A 24,560-nucleotide genomic window follows, 5' to 3' on the forward strand; every position below is an offset into this window, starting at 1 on the left:
CATTTTTGTCCTATCTTGTTCTTTTAAGTTGGCTAATATGCATTAAGATATTTTCCATATATGAGACACATATCTATTGATCTCCGTATATAGGGTTCCTTGTTGTACCAATGCACCGAATAGTCTGCCATTCACTTATCATGTAGCAGTTTTCTCATTCATTTAATTACCCTATGCACTTGGGTATAAGTATAGTTTTATATCTCTTTTTATGCTTTTTAGCCCATTTTATTAGTTCCATGCAACTTTTTTTGTCCAGCGGTTCCGCTTTTTCCGACCGCACATGCGCAGCCGGAACTCCGCCCCCTCCTCCCCGCTGATCACACTGGGCAGCGGATGCGTCATAAGACTGCATCCGCTGCCCACGTTGTGCTAAATTTGGCACAATGTCCATCGGTACGTCGGGCCGACGGTTTGCGACGGCCCCGTACCAACGGAAGTGTGTAAGTAGCCTAAGTCTCAGCTGATTCACAGAAGAAACTAGCGCATGCTGCACATTTTTTTTACAAGCAGGTTCGGTTAGTGAAAAAAAATCTCTCATCTGCATTGCACATTTAATTACACTGGTCTGAGTGATTTCAAAATATAGATACAAAAAGCAAAAAAATCCAATTTCAGCCAGAAGCATTGCTATGACTGCTTCTCTAATAATTTTCCACAAATACGCAAAAATAGTGGACAAACATATGAATATTACCAAAAAGTGAGTATCCAGTACCCACAGACCACTATTACACAAAGAGTAAAAATCAATAAAGTTTATTGAAAACAATGATTAAAACAATTATTTATACATATCATACCATATGAGGATATTTAACAAAAGACTCAGTCTAAATTCCATTTTAAGCAACCATTATATTATTGAAGCATTGTGACATTTAATATATTAACAAGAGGTCCTATTTGCGGCTCTCAAAACCACCCTTTAAGGTCATTATAAACAATTTCATGCCCAGATGATGAAAGCTCAGATATGGTGGACACTCATGGAAGTACATATTGCTGTATCAATGCTTACCCATCGTGAAAGTTGCAGCTGGAACGCCCCGACGCGCGTTTCGCCACCCACGTGCTTTCTCAAGGGGATGTGACACATCCCCTTGAGAAAGCACGTGGGTGGCGAAACGCGCGTCGGGGCGTTCCAGCTGCAACTTTCACGATGGGTAAGCATTGATACAGCAATATGTACTTCCATGAGTGTCCACCATATCTGAGCTTTCATCATCTGGGCATGAAATTGTTTATAATGACCTTAAAGGGTGGTTTTGAGAGCCGCAAATAGGACCTCTTGTTAATATATTAAATGTCACAATGCTTCAATAATATAATGGTTGCTTAAAATGGAATTTAGACTGAGTCTTTTGTTAAATATCCTCATATGGTATGATATGTATAAATAATTGTTTTAATCATTGTTTTCAATAAACTTTATTGATTTTTACTCTTTGTGTAATAGTGGTCTGTGGGTACTGGATACTCACTTTTTGGTAATGGTCTGAGTGATTGTAGTAATAGGAACACTGTGGCTTTAGCTTTCTGATTTGGCAATTGTAAATGTTATGAAGCACTGTGGTTGTCTCTGACATAGACTGCACTATTGGTCACTGTTATGCAATACTTTTGTTATTTGTATGTTAGCTCTCTGACCGAGCACTCCGCCCTTCAGCATGTGGTGGTTATAATTACAGCAGGTTCCTACCAACCCATAAATACAGGCTTTAGAGAGAGGTGTCCACATTCACCCAGGAATTCAGACTTCAGCCTAAAGGCCCCGTCTCACTAAGCGATTTACCAACGATCACGACCAGCGATATGACCTGGCCGTGATCGTTGGTAAGTCGCTGTGTGGTCGCTGGGGAGCTGTCACACAGACCGCTCTCCCCAGCGACCAACGATCAGGGGAACGACTTCGGCATCGTTGAAACTGTCTTCAACGATGCCGAAGTCCCCCTGCAGCACCCGGGTAACCAGGGTAAACATCGGGTTACTAAGCGCAGGGCCGCGCTTAGTAACCCGATGTTTACCCTGGTTACCAAAAAAAACAAACACTACATACTCGCCTTTCGGTGTCCAGGTCCCTTGCCGTCTGCTTCCTGCTCTGACTGAGCCGCCGTACTGTGAGAGCAGAGCGCAGCGGTGACGTCACTGCTGTGCTCTCACTTCTCACTGTACGGCCGGCAGTCAGTGAGAGCAGGAAGCAGACGGCAAGGGACCTGGACACCGAAAGGCGAGTATGTACTGTTTGTTTTTTTTGGTAACCAGGGTAAACATCGGGTTACTAAGCGCGGCCCTGCGCTTAGTAACCCGATGTTTACCCTGGTTACCAGTGAAGACATCGCTGGATCGGTGTCACACACACCGATTCAGCGATGTCAGCGGGGCCTCAACGACCAAAAAAAGGTCCAGGCCATTCTGACACGACCAGCGATCTCGCAGCAGGGGCCTGATCGCTGGTACGTGTCACACATAGCGAGATCGCTATGGAGGTCGCTGTTGCGTCACAAAACTTGTGACTCAGCAGCGATCTCGCTAGCGATCTCGCTATGTGAGACGGGGCCTTAAGAGAGGTATTCACACTAGACACATAGGGTCCCAGCAGCGTGAGACCACCTTGTTGTTGGATGCTGGGTATGCATGAAGTGGCCAAATTATGAGCTAAGAATCTCAATTTTTATTCTTATTATCCAGAGCAGTATTGCTATTCTTATTTCATACATTCCATGTCTACATGCTTTAGCACGATAGAGTGCAATTTCTTTTGTATATTGTATATGGAGGTGGCTGCTCCTAGTATGCAACTGTTCACATTAGCTTGGAAGTGCCAGTGAGTCTTTTGTTTTCAGTTATTGTTATGCAATACTGTGACTAATGATTCACATCCATCAATTACAGGTGATAACCCTTTAAATATTGTGGGTATAGTCAGGGCCGTATTTGCCACTAGGCACTCGAGGGCACGTGCCTAGGGCGGGGACAATGCAGGGGGCGGCACCTGAGCAAGTTTAAGAAAAAAAAAAAATGTTTTTTTTTTTTTTTTTGAAAGTCCGGGGTCGCCCCACCCAGGGGCGCCGCTATAATGAGGTGAGTTGAGCACTTCACCTCTAGCGGCATCCAGTCCCTTAAAACAGGGGGCGGCAGCACAGCGCCGCCCCCTGCAGTCAGATCAGATGTGCCGGGTACTAGCAGTAGCCATAAGCATGCCCAGGCAGCCAGGGAGACGAGCTACTTGAACGAGCTAAGCACAGCCTGTGGGCGGGGACTGTGGCTGCTTGCCTGCTACACAGTAGCGTAGCGACTGGAGGGGGCCATCGCCCGGGCCCTGTCACATGAAGGGGCCCACCGAGAGCCAGGGCCACCTCTGTGACATACAGAACACAGCATAGGAGCAGAGCAGTATGATGTCTGCTCTGCTCCCATCTGACGGAGACTCTGCAGGCTGCTAGCACAGTGGCCGGCTGCAGTCTCCCCCCTGCAGTGAATGGTTTCGCCCGTCTGACCTGATGATGAAGCTTTTCCCCGGCTGCAGTTCTTCCCTCTGTGCACGCTGGGATTGGCTCAGGCACTCTGGGTCCTAGTGCCCACATGTTGCATTTCACCAAGACACTTCCTGGTCCTGTCTGCAAACTTTATCAGTAAGTGCTGGGGATGGAACATTTTAGGCTTATTAAATTCAGGTATGTCAGTGTGATGTGAATGTGAGACCATTGAGGTATTGTGGGAGCTGAAAGTGGGTGAGGGGGGACAGGGTAATGAGGGGGTGGATGTGAGACCATGGGGGTATTGTGGGGGAGGGAGACAGGGCACTGGGGGGTGAATGTGAGACTATGGGGGTGTTTTGGGCGCTGAAAGTGGGTGAGGGGGACAGGGTACTGATGGGGTGAATGAAAGATGATAAGGGTATTGGGTACTGAAGTGGGGGAGGGGAGGCAGGGCACTGGGGGGTAAATGTGAGACCATGGGGGTGTTGTGGGGGCTGAAGGTGGGTGAAGTGGGACAGGGCACCGAGGGGTGGATGTGAGATGATGGGGGTATTGGGGCTGAATATTATAATGTTTTGTTATGATATTATATGTGCTCCATCATGTGATATTTGCTGTGTGGGGAGGCTGGAGATGGGGGGCAGGGGGCTTTTGATACGGACCACCTGGGTCTTTATGAGTATTAGTATAAGGAGCCGCATACAGTAACCAAGAGCTGCATCACATTTACAGCACCACTCCAGCATTATTATTTATTTCATTGCTGGAGCGGTGCTGAAAATCCACGTTCCCTGCTCCCTGTCTGATCCTCACCTTCTGGCGTTTTCATCTGTTTTTGTCTCCCCTCAGCTCCGTCTCCTGCAGTTTGTGGCCTGTCCGAGGCTCCAGTGTTTCATGAAGCGGCGCAGAGGTCACTAATCAATGTAAGTCTGTGGGAGCCTCGTTCTGGCCTGTTCCTCACTCTCAGGCTATGTGCACACGGTGCGGATTTGGCTGCGGATTCGTAGCAGTTTTCCATGCGATGTACAGTACCATGTAAACCTATGGAAAACCAAATCCGCAGTGCCCATGATGCGGAAAATACCACGCGGAAACGCTGCTTTGTATTTTCCGCAGCATGTCAATTCTTTGTGCGGATTCCGCAGCATTTTACACCTGCTCCTGCATAGGAATCCGCAGGTGTAAAAACGCAGGCAAAATCCTCACAAAAAAGCAGGAAATCCGCGGTAAATACGCATGTAAAACGCAGCACATTTTACCTGTGGATTTTGCAAAAACTGTGCGGGAAAAATGCGCATACGAATCCGCAACGTGTGCACATAGCCTCATAGTCTTACATTGAGCGCTTGTGACATAGCTTCTCACTTCTGGCCAGTCAGAAGCTGCACTCACAAGTTTGAGCGTGCCACAAAATAGTGAATACACCGGAGGATGAGTAAATGACTGGGAATGGGGACCTGCGCTTAAAGCACCACTCCAGCGGTGGAAAAAAACCCTGCTAGAGTGGTGCTTTAATAATTTAATAATAAGCAATTTAATACTATAAAGTTGATAAAGGTTTGGAATAAATGTCTGCAGTCACTTTATGTGACTGCAGACTGCCAAATCATGACAGGGAGCTGCGGGCCCATCATACTGTGTATAAGGGAGCTGCGGGCCCATCATACTGTGTATAAGGGAGCTGCGGGCCCATCATACTGTGTATAAGGGAGCTGCGGGCCCATCATACTGTGTATAAGGGAGCTGCGGGCCCATCATACTGTGTATAAGGGAGCTGCGGGCCCATCATACTGTGTATAAGGGAGCTGCGGGCCCATCATACTGTGTATAAGGGAGCTGCGGGCCCATCATACTGTGTATAAGGGAGCTGCGGGCCCATCATACTGGGTATAAGAGAGCTGCGGGCCCATCATACTGTGTATAAGGGAGCTGTGGGCCCATCATACTGTGTATAAGGAAGCTGTGGGCCCATCATACTGTGTATAAGGAAGCTGCGGGCCCATCATACTGTGTATAAGGGAGCTGCGGGCTCATACTGTGTATAAGGGAGCTGCGGGCTCATACTGTGTATAAGGGAGCTGCGGGCTCATACTGTGTATAAGGGAGCTGCGGGCTCATACTGTGTATAAGGGAGCTGCGGGCCCATCATACTGTGTATAAGGGAGCTGCGGGCCCATCATACTGTGTATAAGGGAGCTGCGGGCCCATCATACTGTGTATAAGGGAGCTGTGGGCCCATCATACTGTGGTGAGGGAGCTGTGGGCTCATCATACTGTGATAAGGGAGCTGTGGGCTCATACTGTGTATACGGGAGCTGTGGGCCCATCATACTGTGTATACGGGAGCTGTGGGCCCATCATACTGTGTATAAGGGAGCGGCGGGCCCATCATACTGTGTATAAGGGACCTGCGGGCCCATCATACTGTGTATAAGGGAGCTGTGGGCCCATCATACTGTGTATAGAGGAGCTGTGGGCCCATCATACTGTATATAGAGGAGCTGTGTGTCCATCATACTGTGTATAAGGGAGCTGCGGGCCCATCATACTGTGTATAAGGGAGCTGTGGGCCCATCATACTGTGTATAGAGGAGCTGTGGGCCCATCATACTGTGTATAGGGGAGCTGTGGGGGCCTTATACAGTGTATATGGAAGCTTTGAGCTCACCATACTGTGTATAATGGAGCAGTACATGAGGGACTTAGGGGACATTATTAAATGTAAAGTGGGCACTTCAGCATTATTGTATTGTTATAGGGCACTCAGAGTATTGCGACCATCAGAGTTGCATATTGTCACAATATGGCGGTAAAATCAGTGTTCGTTTTTGTATATAGATTTATTTTCAATAACAGCGAGGTCATATTCTGAGGTTCCCCTATATTCACAATTAGAGTGCGCAACCATCACTGTAATTCTCTCGTGCCCCCATCTATTCTCCTATGCCCCTGGTATTATGCGCTTGTCACTGTCACTAGAATATAGCAGTGATGCCAGCAGGGTAAATCCCACGTCATAAATTGCTTCCTTAATATGACAATGGTACCAGTCCCCCCAGGCTGCCTGCTGTGTGCCCTCTTTGGTACACACCAGGTAAGCACAGGAGCTGCAGGCAGCAGGAGACTGTGCGACCATGAAGGTAAATAGAAGAGGATGTGTTATGTTTGTATTGTATCCTGCCTGGCATTAAAGGGGTTGTCTGAGATGGGGAAATATACAGTATATACATACTAGTTTATTTAAAATAAATCCTACACAGAGAGATATTGCCCTCCTGTCACCCCCGGGAATTCAGCCACAGACCTCTCTGGTGGTCGACAGCGGTTCTGGAAGTGATGACTGCACCATCTGGATGTCACAGAACAGATAAAACCTGTGATTAGCTGCAGCGGTCAGGTGACTGTGAGGCTATGTGCACATGTATTTTTGAGGGCTGCGGATTTTTCCGCAGAGGATTTCAGAAATCCGCAGGTAAAAGGCACTGCGTTTTACCACGGGTTTACTGTGTTTTTTTTTTTTTGCGGATTTTGTGCGAATTTCACCTGCGGTTTTACACCTGAAGATTCCCATTATGGAGCAGGTGTAAACCGCTGCAGAAACCGCACAAAGAATTGACACGCTGCGGAATGTAAACCGCAGCATTTCCGCACGATTTTTCCGCAGCATGTGCACTGCGGATTCCGTTTTCCATAGGTTTACATTGTACTGTAAACGCATGGGAAACCGCTGCGGACCCACAGCGGCGGATCCGCAATGTGTGCACATAGCCTTAGACGCTTCTCTGAAGGGGGGCCTGTGCCAGTCACCTGACAGTTGTGGGCTTTAATTTTCTCTTATTTTGCCAAATTTTCAAAAGAGTAAGGGATGGTCTTAAAAAATAAAATTGAAAACCCCCTATTACATTATTTAGTGATTCTCATTCGTGTCGGTGTTCCCCTCTGGTACCAAAAGTGATGTCGACCTGTGCATTATTTACATGACCGCTGCAGCCAATCACTGACCTCACAGTCATTTGCTGTACATAATGGTACGACCACTGCAGCCTGTGATTAGTGGGGGTCAAATGGTGAAGGCCCCTGCAATCATTATTATTTATCGTACATCTGGATACAGATCTACAGTACGTAGCAATTAAAGGGGTGTTCAGAGCTGTAGACTTATTTCTGCACTCTATGTGACTTCAAACTACTGAATGCATGTAAAGAGTAAATGTAATGTAAATTGAATGTAAGTAAAGAGTAAACCAGATTTATTTATACTGATTTTACTATGGGGGGGGGGCGCCATTTTGCAGTTCGCCTCAGGCAGCATAGAGGCTAGGTTCACCCCTGGCCCCACCCACCCACCTCAGTCTTGGCTGCTGCGGGGGGAGGGGGTCTCGGGCGCAGGGCCGCCATCAGGGCATTACAGCCCTGACTACTGTATGGGGCAGAAATGGGTGCTGTACCTTTAAGCAGCAGGCCTAAGTGTATCACGGTCCTGACGCGGGTCATGTGACACGCTGCGCGCTCTTATGTAGGAGCACTGAAGCAGACTGGAGGTGTGAGAGCCCTCAGGAATACTCCGCAGGTGACGGCACAGACAGTAAGGAGTTAACTGCTGTCAGCCCGAGGATTTCCTGTCTCCTCGGTAACAAGGAACCTTTCTGTGTCATCTGCGGGGGAAGTGTTTCAGTGCTGCACTTCTTGTGCTCTGCCAGTACTGTCCCCCATGTGGTGAGAAGGTGACTGGGGGGTTTGTACAGGGAGCATCAGGGGGGTCTGGGGATATTGGGGGTCTCACCTCTGTGCTTGTCTGCCCCCTCAGATGTTGCCTGTCAGAGGGGGGACCCTGCTAAGGTCCATGGCTGCTGTCTGCAGGTAAGAGCCCTTCTGTCCTGTCTCAGCTGCTGTGGCACTATAAGTCTCAGCATGCACATACAGGGGAGACACAGATTGTGGTGATTTACACGTTTCAAGCTGGAAGACATTTTGCTTTTTTGTAGAGAAGCAGGACGGACATGTTTGTGGGAGATGATACTGAAGTCGGCGGTGAGCAGGGAGAGGAGGCGGGCAGTGTGTGAGGACTCAGGAAGCTGCAGAGAGGAGTGAGGTGAGAGAGGAGACGGGAGTCTGCTGATGTGAGTGAGGAGAGGGGAGGCTGGTAAGGGGAGGAGATGAGAGGCTGGTAAGGAGAGATGAGAGGCTAATGGGGGAGGCTGCTGAGGAGATGAGAGGCTGGAAAGGAGAGGAGATGAGAGGCTGGTGTGGGGAGGCTTCTGAGGAGAGGAGATGAGAGGCTGGAAAGGAGAGGAGATGAGAGGCTGGAAAGGAGAGGAGATGAGAGGCTGGAAAGGAGAGGAGAGGAGAGGCTGGAAAGGAGAGGAGAGGCTGGAAAGGAGAGGAGATGAGAGGCTGGAAAGGAGATGAGAGGCTGGAAAGGAGATGAGAGGCTGGAAAGGAGATGAGAGGCTGGAAAGGAGAGGAGATGAGAGGCTGGAAAGGAGAGGAGATGAGAGGCTGGAAAGGAGAGGAGATGAGAGGCTGGAAAGGAGAGGAGATGAGAGGCTGGTGTTGGGAGGCTGCTAAGGAGAGGAGAGGCTGGTGAGGAGAGGCTGGTAAGGAGAGGAGAGGCTGGAAAGGAGAGGAGATGAGAGGCTGGTGTGGGGAGGCTGCTGAGGAGAGGGGATGAGAGGCTGGTGAGGGGAGGCTGCTGAGGGGAGGAGATGAGAGGCTGGTGAGGGGAGGCTGCTGAGGAGAGGGGATGAGAGGCTGGAAAGGAGAGGAGATGAGAGGCTGGTGTTGGGAGGCTGCTAAGGAGAGGAGAGGCTGGTGAGGAGAGGCTGGTAAGGAGAGGAGATGAGAGGCTGGAAAGGAGAGGAGATGAGAGGCTGGTGTGGGGAGGCTGCTGAGGAGAGGGGATGAGAGGCTGGTGAGGGGAGGCTGCTGAGGGGAGGAGATGAGAGGCTGGTGAGGGGAGGCTGCTGAGGAGAGGGGATGAGAGGCTGGAGAGGGGAGGCTGCTGAGGAGATGAGAGGCTGGTCTCATGCTGTATATGGGGAGGTTATGTGGGTCTCATGCTGTATATGGGGAGGCTGTGTGGGGCTCATGCTGTATATAAGGGGCTGTGGGGGGTTTAAAGATATATAGCGGGTGTCAGCATACTTAATTCTCAATATTAAGTGATACAATTAATACTAATTAATATTGAGTAGAATTATTTTCATGCTATTTCATGCTCCACAACAGTCATGGTCTTTCATCTGGCCCCTTGGGGAAATAAATTGCCCACCCCTGATCTAGAGACATGGAGTGAGAAGCCCACAGACGATAGCAACAGATTAGTCAGTTCTCTCACTAAATTACCCATCCAGCTCTTCACACTATTCTCTCTGAAACGTCCGAGCATTGCAGAGATAAACGTCCCTGTTTGCAGTCTGACTGATGCTGCCCGTGGTTTTGGTAGTATGAATCGACTGACAGGTTCCCCTTAAAAATCTGTCAGCCAAACCGTGCAACCGTGGCAGAATCAACTGACTATGTACTGTGTATGAGATCCACCAGATTCTCACATGACAACTAATGGAAAGGTTTGCTAAGGCTACTTTCACATCAGCGATTTTCTCCGTTCGCGGCAGACACTGCAGTTTTTCCGCATCTGTCGCGTAACATATCACTTACGGGCCGGCAACTCTGCGTTCGACCTCATTCATTCCCTATGGGATTTGTGGACATGTGCGGCACTTGAGGCGAGACAAAAAAAAAACACTGCTAGCATCATTTTTTTTTCCTGTTGCTGCAAGTACCGCATTTGCCGGATCGCAGCAAAACCGCAAGTGCCGCAAGTCCCATAGGGAATGAATGAGGCCGAACACAGTGTTGCCATAAGTGAACCGTTACGGATGCGGAAAAACTGCCGGATCTGCCGCAAATGTCAAAAATCGCTGATGTGAAAGTAGCCTAAGTCACTGCCGATAGAGTCTGCATTAGTCATACTCGCCAATGGGGGAGGCAGCACGAAAAGTGCCTAGGGCAGCAGAAACTCTAAATACGGCCCTGGGTATAGTTATCTGATTTCAGAAGAAAAGTCTGCTTTCACTGTGACTGCTAAGGGTACTGCAGATCCACGTCTATTCATCAGGAACAGGGAACAGCTGATCAGTGAGGGTGGCCTAAGTTTAGGACATTGATATAAAAGTACTAGACAACCCCTGTATGTATGAGTGTCATTATAATGCCCTCTGTGTAAAAATATTTGCTCATGCCTTGCCTCTAAATAATTTGCCCCTTACTGTGCTCACTGCACAAAATGTGATCCTACATTGTCCCTCTTATAGGACTGTGTGCTCTGAGTTATAATTGACACATTGCCCACCATCATTGTAACCTCTCCATTGTTTACCCTCACAATGTCTATATCTCCACACCATGCCACCCCCTCTCCAAACTGTGCCCCCATTTCACACATCTCCCTCCATTTCCATATTGTGCCCCTCATTACAATGTCTCTGAATGCTGCCCTCTCCAAACTGTGCCCCCTCCTCACATTATGCCCCTGATGCCCGCTTTAAACTTTACCCCCTCATTACACTGTGTTCTCACCTGATTCCCTCCCCTCCATACTCGCCCATAAAGTGTCCGCACACTATGAATACCTCTATATGTACTACACTGGTGTACAGCACACAGGTTTTACAGCAGATGTACATTTGTCGTATCCTACAAAGTGGCCATCTCAATTGGATATTGGGGTCTATCGTAAAAATCAAGCAAATAGTGGGGTTTCAATGTAAACTATATGTTGTAACATATTATGAGACATGCTGACAGGCAGCACTTAAAGGGTTAATCTTCCCTCTCAGGGGCTTGTTCACATGACTGCTTGTCATGCAGATGCAGCGCCCCAGAGTCCTGGTCGTTGCAGTACTGTGGATCCGCCACTATGGGGAGCCATGGTGCGTTCGATGGCACTGAAGGAGTTCATCTGACCAGGTATCACAGACACCAATATGTTTCACAGCAGGGCCTCCGGGGGGAGCTAAGGGTTCTATTCATTAGGCCACTCCCCACCATAGTGGGTAAACTGGGGGTCAGGCAGGAAGTTAGAGGAGAAAGCTGACTGGATTGAACGAAGCAACACCTTGTGGCAGAGGGTGTTGTGGAGGAAGAGACAGTAGGGTCTCTGTCAGGGGTGGGATCCTGACAGAGGCTTGGCATTAGAAAGAACGTAACGGGACCGTGCCTGCTCAGCATAGTGGCGGTGCCCAAGAAAGGACTAGAAGCGAGATAGATTGTGCTGAGTGAGAAACGAGATCAAGCAAAAAGGAGAATACCAGTAGGGGTCATGCTGTAGGACCGGAGCAACATCCTACTGAGGCGCATTACCGGTGGCCGGAACGCCGAGGGAGTAAAATAGCATACAGCTTCAAGCCATACTCCAAACAGCGGCAGGGCAGTCAGTTTAAGGCGGGCTGTCTACCACATATCACCTATGAAGTCTTGGGGGGCAATTGCGGGAGAGGGGCGTCTCTAGGGTCCCGGAAGAACTCCAGGCCTACCTGACAAACGGGTGCCGTTCCAACCTGAACAACAGGGAGGGATGGAATACGAGAAGAACATCAGTGAATCGAGTTGTGAGGGAACTTAAGAAACAGACACAACAGTTGTGGGGTACTTTCCGTGAGCACAGCAGGGAAGGACTACAACACATAGCGCTAAGAAGGAGGGCACTGATTTCCACCTGTGAGGAGAACTCTGGAAGTGCCATCGGACCGACCGGACTTGCGCAGCCTGGTGAACCGTATTCTGGACTGCGGACTGAGAGATCTCCAGTAAAGAGGTAAAGAGACTGCAACCTGGTGTCCTCGTTATTTACCGCGACCTGCACCCCAGAACTGCACCGCTACACCACCGTTACTGCACCATCATCATCACTTATTCTACCGGACGCGCCCCACTGACAAACAGGGCCACGGACCGGGTCTAGCCACCGTGACAACCCCAGGACTGAGACCCAGAGGCCCGGCTCCGGGTACCCCTAGGCCCTGCGGCGGTGTGGGGGCGCTCCACAGAGGTTTCAGTAAAGAGCTGGAACAAGCTCCCCTGACAGTCAGCCAATGACTGCAGCTAAAAAGAGTCACAGGAGAGAGGTTAGTAGAAGAAGGCAGACTGCAACCAGGAAATGTTGATCTCTCTCTGACTTCTGGGTCTGAAAGGAACCTATAAAAAAGAAGAGGAACTGATAGCCTTCAGATTGGATGCATCCCTATTGCACCTCCAGGAGGGAAAAAGACACCTCATAGGAGAAGCACAGTTCAGTCCTAAGTAAGGCTAAGTTCACACGTAGCAGAATTGCCGCGGAAATTTCCGCGGCAATTCTGCGCCTCCTGCCGTGGGTATATCGCATGCAGAATTTGCATGCATATACCCGCAGAAAACTAGCGTTTTGCAAGCATAATTAGCTTGCAGAATGCTAGCGTTTCCCAAGCGATCTGTAGCATCGCTTGGAAAACTGACTGACAGGTTGGTCACACTTGTCAAACATATTGTTTGACAAGTGTGACCAACTTTTTACTATAGATGCAGCCTATGCAGCATCAATAGTAAAAGGTAGAATGTTTAAAAATAATAAAAAAAATAAAAAAAAAGGTTATACTCACCTCAGCGACTTCCGTTCCTAATGCTGTGTGTTCAGGACCTTCCATTGACGTAGCGGTCACGTGACCGCGGGGTCATCGCAGGTCCTTCACACACACCTCGGAAGACGCTGAGAAGGTCGGGCCGCCAGAAGGTGAGTATATCGTTATTTTTTATTTTAATTCTTTTTTTTTACCTCTTATATGGTGCCCAGTCCGTGGAGGAGAGTCTCCTCTCCTCCACCCTGGGTACCAACCGCACTTGATCTGCTTACTTCCCGCATGGTGTGCACAGCCCCGTGCGGGAAGTAAGCAGATCAATGCACTCCTATGTGTGCAGAATCGCCGCGATTCCGCAATTTTAATGAACATGCTGCGTTTTTTTCTGGATTGCAATTCCGCTCAGGAAAAAAATGCAGCATGTGCACAAAAAATGCGGATTGCATTCTGTTACATAGGATGCTTAATGTTAGCGGTTTTTTTTCGCGGTTTTATAGCGTTTTTATAGCGAAAAACCGCGAAAAAAACGCAAAAAATCTGCTACGTGTGCACACAGCCTAAGGAATATTGAGTGAGGATTGCCAGAGGGACAGCCTGAGAATAACTGAATTGATAAGACAAGTATCCTACAAAGATCTGCCTGTCCACATGTCAACCTTCAACTGTGAGTGTAAATTTGACCACCAATTAACTACACTGTGTGCAGAATTATTGGGCAAGTTGTATTTTGATCACATGATACTTTTTAGACATGTTGTCCTACTCCAAGCTGTTCAGGCTTGAGAGCCAACTACCAATTAAGTAAATCAGGTGATGTGCATCTCTGTAATGAGGAGGGGTGTTGTATAATGACATCAAAACCCTATATAAGGTGTGCTTAACTATTAGGCAACTTGCTTTCCTTTGGCAAAATGAGTCAGAAGAGAGATTTGACGGGCTCTGGAAAGTCCAAAATTGTGAAATGTCTTGCAGAGGGATGCAGCGGTCTTGAAGTTCCCAAACTTTTGAAGTGTGACCACCGAACAATCAAGCGTTTCATGGCAAATAGCCAACAGGGTCGCAAGAAGCGTGTTGGGCAAAAAAGGCGCAAAATAACTGTCCATGAATTTAGGAAAATTAAGCGTGAAGCTGCCAAGATGCCATTTGCCACCAGTTTTGCCATATTGCAGAGCTGCAACGTTACTGGAGTAACAAAAAGCACAAGGTGTGCGATACTCAGGGACATGGCCAAGGTAAGGAAGGCTGAAAAACGACCACCTTTGAGCAACAAACATAAGATAAAACGTCAAGACTGGGCCAAGAAATATCTTAAGACTGACTTTTCAAAGGTTTTATGGACTGATGAAATGAGAGTGACTCTTGATGGGCCAGATGGATTTGCCAGAGGCTGAATCAGTAAAGGGCTGAGAGCTCCACTTCGACTCAGACGCCAGCAAGGTGGAGGTGGGGTACTGGTATGGGCTGGTATCATCAAAGATGAACTTGTGGGACCTTTTCGGGTTGAGGATGGAGTGAAGCTCAACTCCCAAGCCTGCTGCCAGTTTCTGGAAGACAACTTCTTCAAGCAGTGGTACAGGAAGAAGTCAGTATCGTTCAAGAAAAACATTATTTTCATGCAGGACAATGCTCCATCACATGCCTCCAACTACTCCACAGCGTCGCTGGCCAGTAATGGTCTCAAAGAAGAAAAAATAATGACATGGCCCCCTTGTTCACCTGATCTGAACCCCATAGAGAACCTGTGGTCCCTCATAAAATGTGAGATCTACAGGGAGGGAAAACAGTCCACCTCTCGGAACAGTGTCTGGGAGGCTGTGGTGGCTGCTGCACGCAATGTTGATCGTAAACAGATCAAGCAACTGACAGAATCTATGGATGGAAGGCTGCTGAGTGTCATCATAAAGAAAGGTGGCTATATTGGTCACAAGTTTTTGGGGTTTTGTTTTTGCATGTCAGAAATGTTTATTTCTAAATTTTGTGCAGTGATATTGGTTTACCTGGTGAAAATAAACAAGTGAGATGGGAATATATTTGGTTTTTATTAAGTTGCCTAATAATTCAGCACAGTAATAGTTGCCTGCATAAATAGATATCCTCCTAAGATAGCCAAATCTAAAAAAACCCCACTCCAACTTCCAAAAATATTAAGATTTGATATTTATGAGTCTTTTAGGTTGATTGAGAACATAGTTGTTGATCAATAATAAAAATAATCCTCTAAAATACAACTTGCCTAATAATTCTGCACACAGTGTAAAAATAATCCTCTAAAATACAACTTGCCTAATAATTCTGTACACAGTGTATTCTTTCTATATACCGTATATACTCGAGTATTAGCCGAGATTTTCAGACCCAAAAAATGGGCTGAAAGTGCCCCTCTCGGCTTATACTCAAGTCATGGTTGGCAGGGGGGGTCAGCGGGTGAGGGGGAGCAACAACTGTCACATACTCACCTGCTCCTGGCACTCCTGATGCATGTATGTCCCATGGTCTCCGGGGCCGGCAGCTTTTTCCCCTGTTCAGCGGTCACGTGGTACCGCTCATTATAGTAATGAATATGGACTCCACTCCCATAGGGGTAGAGCCACATATTCATTACTATAATGAGCGGTAGCATTGACCACTGAACAGAGGAAGAAACTGCCGCGCCCGGAGACCATCTGTCCGGGAGAAGCTGCCAGGGACCGCGCCGGGAGCAGGTGAGTATTTCAAATTCACCTTTCCTCGTTCCACCGCCGACCCGTCTTCTGCGTCCTCTGCAGTGACTGTTCAGGTCAGATGGCGCGATGACGTATTAGTGTGGGCGCCGCCCTCTGCCTGAACAGTCAGTGCGGAGAGACGGGACGCTGAGGAGCAGCGGGCAGCGACGACAGGTGAGTGTGTAATTTTTTTTTTTTTTACTGCAGCAGCATTATATGTGGCACATTGTTATATGGAGCATCTTATGGGGCCATAAAGAACTGTATGGAGCATTACATGTGGCACATTGTTATATGGAGCATCTTATGGGGCCATAATGAACTGTATGGAGCATTATATGTGGCACATTGTTATATGGAGCATCTTATGAGGCCATAATGAACTGTATGGAGCATTATACTGTATGTGGCACATTTTTATATGGAGCATCTTATGGGGCCATAATCAGCATTTGTGCGGCATTATATGGGCCAAATATCTGCATGGAGCATTATATGGGGCCATAATCAGCATTTGTGCTGCATTATATGGGGCATATTTTAATATGGAGCATCTTATGGGGCCCATCATGAACTGTATGGAGCATTATATGGGGCTCCTGATTCAACGAGTATACTCGCTCATCACTAATACAGACACAAAAAAAACTGCAAACATAATTCATATATCTAATGCCAAATAAATTGAAGTGGGTCTATAGAGCTGAAGTAAGATTTTAGTCAATATGGGTACTATACTTATATAAAGTTAATGAAGTAAATGAATTACCAACAATTTCCATTAGATTTATGTATACCCATAAATAGTTCACCTTAAGAGACCCAATGTCTGATTAACTATGCCATCCTTAGTTAAGTTAATAAAGCATAAAAAACCTAGTTCAATGTATCGTTTGTCCCATTAACCCCTTTCTGACCTCGGACGGGATATTACGTCTGAGGTCAGAAGCCCAGCTTTGATGCAGGCTCCGGTGGTGAGCCCGCATCAAAGCCGGGACATGTCAGCTGTTTTGAACAGCTGACATGTGCCCGTAATAGGCGCGGGCAGAATTGCGATCTGCCCGCGCCTATTAACTAGTTAAATGCCGCTGTCAAACGCAGACAGCGGCATTTAACCTGCGCTTCCGGCCGGGCGGCCGGAAATGAGCGCATCGCCGACCCCCGTCACATGATCGGAGGTCGGCGATGCTTCTGAATAGTAACCATAGAGGTCCTTGAGACCTCTATGGTTACTGATCCCAGGCAGCTGTGAGCGCCACCCTGTGGTCGGCACTCACAGCGCACCTGCATTTCTGCTACATAGCAGCGAACATCAGATCGCTGCTATGTAGCAGAGGCGATCGCGTTGTGCCTGCTTCTTGCCTCCCATGGAGGCTATAGAAGCATGGCAAAAGTAAAAAAAAAAAAGTTAAAGAAAATGTGAAAAAAAATAAAAAAAATAAAAGTTTAAATCACCCCCCTTTCACCCCAATCAAAATAAATCAATAAAAAACAAAAATCAAACCTACACATATTTGGTATCGCCGTGTTCAGAATCGCCCGATCTATCAATAAAAAAAGCAGTAACCTGATTGCTAAACGGTGCAACGAGAAAAAAATTCGAAACACCAGAATTACGTTTTTTTGGTCGCCGCGACATTGCATTAAAATGCAATAACGGGCGATCAAAAGAACGTACCTGCACCTAAATGGTATCATTAAAAACGCCAGCTCAGCATGCAAAAAATAATCCCTCAACCGACCCCAGATCATGAAAAATGGAGACGCTACAAGTATCGGAAAATGGCGCAATTTTTTTTTTTTCTTTAGCAAAGTTTGGAATTTTTTTTTCACCACTTAGATAAAAAAGAACCTAGTCATGTTAGGTGTCTATGAACTCGTACTAAAAGAAAGAACCTGGCACTCAACTTAATGCTTGTGAGATTTTAATCGTAGTAGCCAAAACGTTTCGGTCCTATATCTGGACCTTCATCAGTTACGTACTATGATGAAAAAAGTAAATGACTGTAGTGTCATATAAGGCACAGCATGGTCTGCGTCTGGTATTTGCGCCAAAACACGGAACCCCCGCTTGTCCGTGTCTGGACACAAGCACAGCACCTATCAGCGTGAATAAGTCCATTCTGTGTGCCTAAACCTATCTGCGCAAATACCAGACGCAGACCATGCTGACCAGGTTCTTTCTTTTAGTATCACATGGTGTGGGAACCTACCTGGGCACCACCAGTAGTAGTGCACACGGCTTTATCTATGAACTCGTACTGACCTTGAGAATCATAATGGCAGGTCACTTTTAGCATTTAGTGAACCTAGCAAAAAAGCCAAACAAAAAACCAGTGTGGGACTGCACTTTTTTTTGCAATTTTGCCTCACTTGGAATTTTTTTCCCATTTTCTACTACACGACATAGTAAAACCAATGATGTCGTTCAAAAGTACATCTCATCCCGCAAAAAATAAGCCCTCACATGGCCAAATTGATGGAAAAATAAAAAAGTTATGGCTCTGGGAAGGAGGGGAGTGAAAAACGAACACGGAAAAACGGAAAATCCCAAGGTCATGAAGGGGTTAAAGAGGATGCTTCAACAAAGTGCATATGACATTATTCAAAATCAATAAATTCACAATGTGCAAACCATTATAGTTCTCATGCACTGGTATGCTTGCTATGTACCTGTAGATAAACTTAAAGTCTTCAGCAAATGCAAATGATGCTATATTTGGGTAAATATCCCAGCCTTGTACTGCAGTAAATAAGGGTTAAATGTACATTTAGTGCATGTTTGATTTTTTTTATTGTTTTATTTTGAATGGGGCGGAAGAGGGATGATTTTTTATCTTTTCAATATTTTTAAAAACTTTTTTTTACTTTTGGCATGCTTCAATAGTCTCCATGGGAGACTAGAAGCTGCCAAAACCTGGTCAGCTCTGCTACATATAGGCGATGATCAGATCACCTGCATCTAGTAGAATACTTCACTTGCTATGTGTGCCGACCACAGGGCGGTGTTCATAGAAATCCGTCAGTGACAACCATAGAGGTCTCCAGGAGACCTCTGGTTGTCATGTCAACCCATCGATGACCCCCCTGTAACAACTCTGCTGGCATCACGGCATGGCCTCTCATCTCTCAGACACCATCTTACCCACTGCTCCAGGTCATGTTGTGGTCTGTCTCCTGTCGGCTCCATGCTCTGTGTCTCTTGCTTTCTGCCTGCTCTCTGCATGCCTCCTGGCTGTGTGCATAGGGGGGGGGGCGGCGCCAGAACTCTCTGGTTCTTATAGAATCAGGTGCACCTGTCTAATGTGATCCTGACCAATTACTAAGAGGCCTCCAGTATTTAAGGCAGCTTAACCCTGTGGACTGGGTCTGTGCAATGTCTAAACTCAGTTAGTGTTTAGCTTTTGAGCTACCAGGCCTTGCTCTGTGTTCCTCCTCTGGAGGCTTTTCTCCTTGCCTTGCCTTGATCTTGTTTGTCTGCCCTCCAGGAGGCTGTATATCCTGGTCTCAGTGTCTGTGTCCTTGCTTTGCCTTGTTTTGGTCTGTTCGCCCTCCAGTAGGCAGAATATCCTGGTCTCTGTGTCTTTGTTCTGGTACCTTGTCTTGTCCCGTTACCTTGTCTGAACTTTGTCCTACCTGTCTCCTTGTCTGTGGATTCTTTCCCTGCAGTGCCTTTCCTTGTGTCCTCTCTGTTTGCTTATGCTCTGCACTCTTGCGGCTCTTGTGACTTTACCTGTGCTCCGCTCTCTTGCAGCTTTGCTTCTGCTCTGCTCTCCTGCGGTTCTGCTCTGTTCTGCTCTGCTCCTGTTGCTGCAGGAATAAGAGACCTCTCCGCATTCTTTGTGGTTCTGCTCTGCTTAGCTTCTGCTGCTGCAGAAATCTCTTGCTGCAGCTCCTCTTTACATTCCTTGCGGTTCCGCTCTGCTTATCATCTGCTGCTCTCTCGGTCGGCTCCTATCTGCAGCCTTGCGGTTCTCTTCCTGTGTGAACAGGTCCCAACCTGTCACAACCTTCATGCTCCTTTCTGTTATGAACCTGGTGGTTAGGAGCACCCGGAATGACCTGATGGTTAAACTAGGAATCGGGACAAACTCTGGGGGAGTGGGAACTCTGCTGACCGCAAACCCTACTCCTATCTCACACACACTAGAAATAGCCTTGGAGCGTACCTGACTCTCCCTAGACGCCTCTTCACAGCCTAAGAGCTAACTACCCCTAAAGATAGAAAATAAAGCCTTACCTTGCCTCAGAGAAATTCCCCAAAGGAAAAGGCAGCCCCCCACATATATTGACTGTGAGTTAAGAGGAAAGTCACAAACACAGGAATGAAACAGGTTTTAGCAAAGGAGGCCAGTCTTCACTAAATAGTCAGAGGATAGAAAAGTGAACTATGCGGTCAGCACAAAAAAACTACAAAAACCACGCAGAGTGTGCAAAAAGACTCCACACCGACTCACGGTGTGGAGGTGCAACTCTGCACCCCCAGAGTTTCCAGCTAGCAAGGAAATATCAAGAAAGCAAGCTGGACTAGAATTGAGCAGTACTAAGAAATATATTCAGGAAGCAGTAACAACAAATGAACTAGCAGGGACTTAGCTTCTGCTGGAGTAGACAGGTCCTCAGAGAAGTCCAAGAGAGATCTGAACCAATACTGAGACATTGACAGCTGGCATGAAGTAACGATCTGAGTGGAGTTAAAAAGGGAAGCCAGCATAGCAATAAATGAGAGCAGCTGAGCAAGCCAACCTCAAGGACCAGCAGTTCCACTCAAAGCCACCAGAGGGAGTCCAAGGACAGAACTCACCGAAGTACCATTCATGACCACAGGAGGGAGTCCGAGAACGGAATTCACAACACCTTTCCTTCCAGCTTGTTTCAGTACCTGCATCTCCTGTGTGAACAGGTTCTTTAATAATAATAATCTTTAATTTTATATAGCGCTAACATATTCCGCAGCGCTTTACAGTTTTACACACATTATCATCACTGTCCCCAATGGGGCTCACAATCTAAATTACCTGTCAGTATGTCTTTGGAATGTGGCAGGAAACCAGAGTGCCTGGAGGAAACCCACACAAACACAGGGAGAACATACAAACCCCTTGCAGATGTTGTCCAAGGTGGGATTAGAACCCAGGACTCCAGCGCTGCAAGGCTGCAGTGCTATCCACTGAGCCACCATGCTGCCCGACAGGTTCCAACCTGTTCCTTCATACTTCATTCCTTCCTGCTTAGTTCCTTACCTGCACCTCCTGTGTGAACAGGTCCCAACCTGTTCCTTCATACTTCATATCCGTACCTGCACCTCCTGTGTGAACAGGTCCCTACCTGTTCCTTCATGCACACCTGTGTCTCTTCCGTTCCTGCCAGCCCTGTGTCTCTTCCGTTCCTGCCAGCCCTGTGTCTCTGCCGTTCCTGCCAGCCCTGTGTCTCTGCCGTTCCTGCTAGCCCTGTGTCTCTGCCAGCCAGCCCTGTGTCTCTGCTGTTCCTGCCAGCCAGCCCTGTGTCTCTGACGTTCCTGCCAGCCAGCCCTGTGTCTCTGACGTTCCTGCCAGCCAGCCCTGTGTCTCTGCGGTCCCTGTGTCTCTGCGGTCCCTGTGTCTCTGCCGTCCCTGTGTCTCTGCCTGCCTTGTGTCTCTGTCGTTCCTGCCAGTCCTGTGTCTCTGCCGTTCCTGCCAGTCCTGTGTCTCTGCCGTTCCTGCCAGCCCTGTGTCTCTGCCGTTCCTGCCAGCCCTGTGTCTCTACCATTCTTGCCAGCTCTGTGTCTCTGCCGTCCCTGTGTCTCTGCCGTCCCTGTGTCTCTGCCATCCCTGTGTCTCTGCCTGCCCTGTGTCTCTGCCTGCCCTGTGTCTCTGCCTGCCCTGTGTCTCTGCCTGCCCTGTATCTCAGCTGTGCCAGACTACTCATCTGAGTTTTCATCTGTGCTCATCTGCTTGTCCTGCCTTTCACCCGCACCTGTCCTAGTGTTTCTGTTCTCCAAGTGGTATCAGCAGCCACAGCCAGACACCACCCTGGAGTAGAACCTGGCATCTGCCTTCTGCACAAGTCTGACCTCACCATCAGAGGCTCCAGAGAAGACCAAGGCAGCTGTCATATTCATGCCCCTTCCAGGGTAGTCTGGTTCGTGGCACAGTGGGGCCACAAACCCCCTCGCTCACGCCCACCAGTCAGGGCGTGAGCGTGACACCCCCCAATCTGCTCTCCAGAATCCCGGAGTGTCAGTCAGCCATATCCTCCTTCTTACCTCTCGCTTCCTAAAATTCAATGTAGACAAAACCGAGCTCATCATCTTTCCCCCCTACCTAATCTATCTATTATGGAAAAACGGCATCACACTCTCTCCCACACCTGAAATCCGCTGCCTCGGGGTAACTCGCAATTCTGCCGTCCTTCAAACTGCACGTCCAAACTCTTGCCACCTCCTGTCTTCTCTAACTTAAAAATATTGCCAGAATCCATCCCTTCCTCAGCCCACAATCTACCAAAACTCTTGTGCATGCCCTCATCATCTCCCGCCTCGATTACTGCAACACCCTCCTCTGTGGCCTCCCCACTAATCTCCCAATATCTTCCCTCATGTTATCTTCGATCCTCCCAAGACCTCCTACTCTCCTCCACACTTATTTGCTCCTCACACAACTGCCTCCCAAGATTTCTCCCGAATATCGCCCATTCTCTGGAATTCCACACCTCAACACGTCTGATTATCCACCACCCTCGGATCCTTCAGATGGAACCTGAAAACCCATCTCTTCAGGAAAGCCTATAGCCTGCCATAACCATTCCGCCGCCTCATCACCACCACCAGAGCTGCCGCCTCACCACCACCAGAGCTGCCTCCTCACCACTACGAGAGCTGCCGCACCCCGACCTTCTGTCTCTTCCCCATTATCCCATAGAATGTAAGTCCGCAAGGACAGGGTCCTCTCCCCTCTGTACCAGTCTGACTTTGTAAATTTGTTTACTGTAAACGATATCTATACCGCTGTACGTAACCCCTTTCTCATGTACAGCACCATGGAATTAATGGTGCTAGGTCATTAAATAATAATAATAATTAAAAAAAAAAGACAGAAGAATGCTAAGACCACACACATTTAGTTGGAAAAATGAGAATCACAACAGAATAATAGACAGTTAGAGCGCATTCACATGTCGGCAAAAAATAAATAAAATTCATGAATGTGCTAGATCAGTTTAGTTTTGATCCGTGTGTCAATTTCCAGCATCCATTGACATCAATTTTTCTCGTATGTATATCAGTTTTTACAAATGGATTTTATCCATTTACTGATAGATGAACTCGTACCTATGATAGTTCATGTGTATGCAAGGGAAAAGGGGATTTGGATAGTCAGCTCATCATTTTAAAAGCTCTTCAGAGAAGTAGAGTCCACGCACTGAGCCGCCCTGATCGTGGGCGAATTTGTGAAACAGGAATGCACAAAGGATTTCCTCCAGCGCGGAAATAATATAAAACTTCACATTTATTATTAACATATTAAAAGGATGTGTTGGAAGCACAAAAAAGAATAACAGACCGATGCGTTTCAACTATAGGGTCTAAGGCCCTATCGTCGAAATGCGCCGGTCTGACACCCATAATTCACTTTAATAGATCTTAAAGTGGTTGTCTCATAAAGAAAAACCCTTGTCCATATGGTAGTAGAGCATATGGATTAAAAGAGGTTATCCTTCTGTGGCAGACCTGGCTGTATAGATTTATGGATTTTTATGGCATGTAAAGCTACTTTCTATGTGGCCATAAACAAGATTGATCTGTGATAAAAGTCAGGAAATATAGGAGCTGGATCTGTGCTGATCACTATGCATAAATTAGAAGTTTACAAACTCTTCTGACCAATAAATCCACTACCCACATTATTTTGGCGTTCTCATGTGAACCTTCCTGCTATTCACTTGTTAATAAAGGGTTACTTGTCTCTAACTTGTTGGCAAGAAATGAGAAGCCTCTGCTCCAGATTGCTGTACTAACTTGCCATTCATAGCCTGGTGTGGCTGCAAATCAGTAATCTGGTTATGGAATTAGTTATTAATCTAGTATACCACAAAGACCTTATAAACACGATAGATTCTGACTTATTGGAAAAGCCTTTCACTTACCTGAGTGTGGAGTGTAGAAAGCTGGCTGAATCAACAGAACAGCTAGAAAAAGTCAAGGGAGGGAAAGGCAGTTCTGATCCTCCCTTTGCTCTTTTTATGGGAATTGTGTCTTCTTTGTTCTGACACAGCTGCTGGTAAAGAATTTATCATTAACTGAACAAGTTGAACAACTTGTCCTAACTATATTATATGTAAGTTGGACTTGTAACTTATAAAAATATTCAAGGGTTGTCCACTTCTTGGAAGACCCCTTTTGAATCCCTATGTTTCCCTCAAGTAAAATAATAACACTTTATATTCACTTCCAGCAGTGTTGGCACTGACTCTCCCGGGGATTGCATGACATTGTTATGTCACGCGAACCCCGCAGCTAATCGCCGGTGGTGAGTATAAGGGCTCATAACCATATGTGTGAAAAAAAATGTTCCGATATCAGGACCGAAAAAAAACGGACCAGTGTCATGTGATTTTTAAAACAGAACATGCGTGTGCAATCCATATACAATGCATTTTTCACTGGAGATAGAAAGGCGCAATCAAACTTAATTTATTATTCATTCCAGTGTGCTATCCCTATATAAAGCCATTTAACAACATGTGTGATGCTGAGCACATCCATATATTCATCAGGATTGAAT

General features: G+C 47.2%; 1 protein-coding gene across 2 annotated transcripts in view; it reads right to left on the minus strand.

Moving 5' to 3' along the window:
* Positions 1 to 24,081, minus strand: part of LOC143816817 (retinol dehydrogenase 7-like) — a 104,386-nt gene extending 80,305 nt beyond the window's left edge. The window contains exon 1 of one of the 2 annotated variants that reach the window (XM_077297679.1): positions 23,923 to 24,081. Coding sequence is in view for 1 of the 2 variants with exons in the window: in XM_077297678.1 (XP_077153793.1) it covers positions 20,603 to 20,686 (84 nt within the window). In the remaining variant the exon portion in view is untranslated. Of the gene's footprint in view, positions 1 to 20,602; positions 20,702 to 23,922 lie in introns of those variants that run through there. The other variant, XM_077297678.1, reaches the window with a different exon arrangement.
* Between the last annotated feature and the right edge of the window lie 479 nt (positions 24,082 to 24,560).

Source organism: Ranitomeya variabilis, chromosome 3, assembly GCF_051348905.1.
Source record: "Ranitomeya variabilis isolate aRanVar5 chromosome 3, aRanVar5.hap1, whole genome shotgun sequence".
NCBI lineage: Eukaryota > Metazoa > Chordata > Amphibia > Anura > Dendrobatidae > Ranitomeya > Ranitomeya variabilis.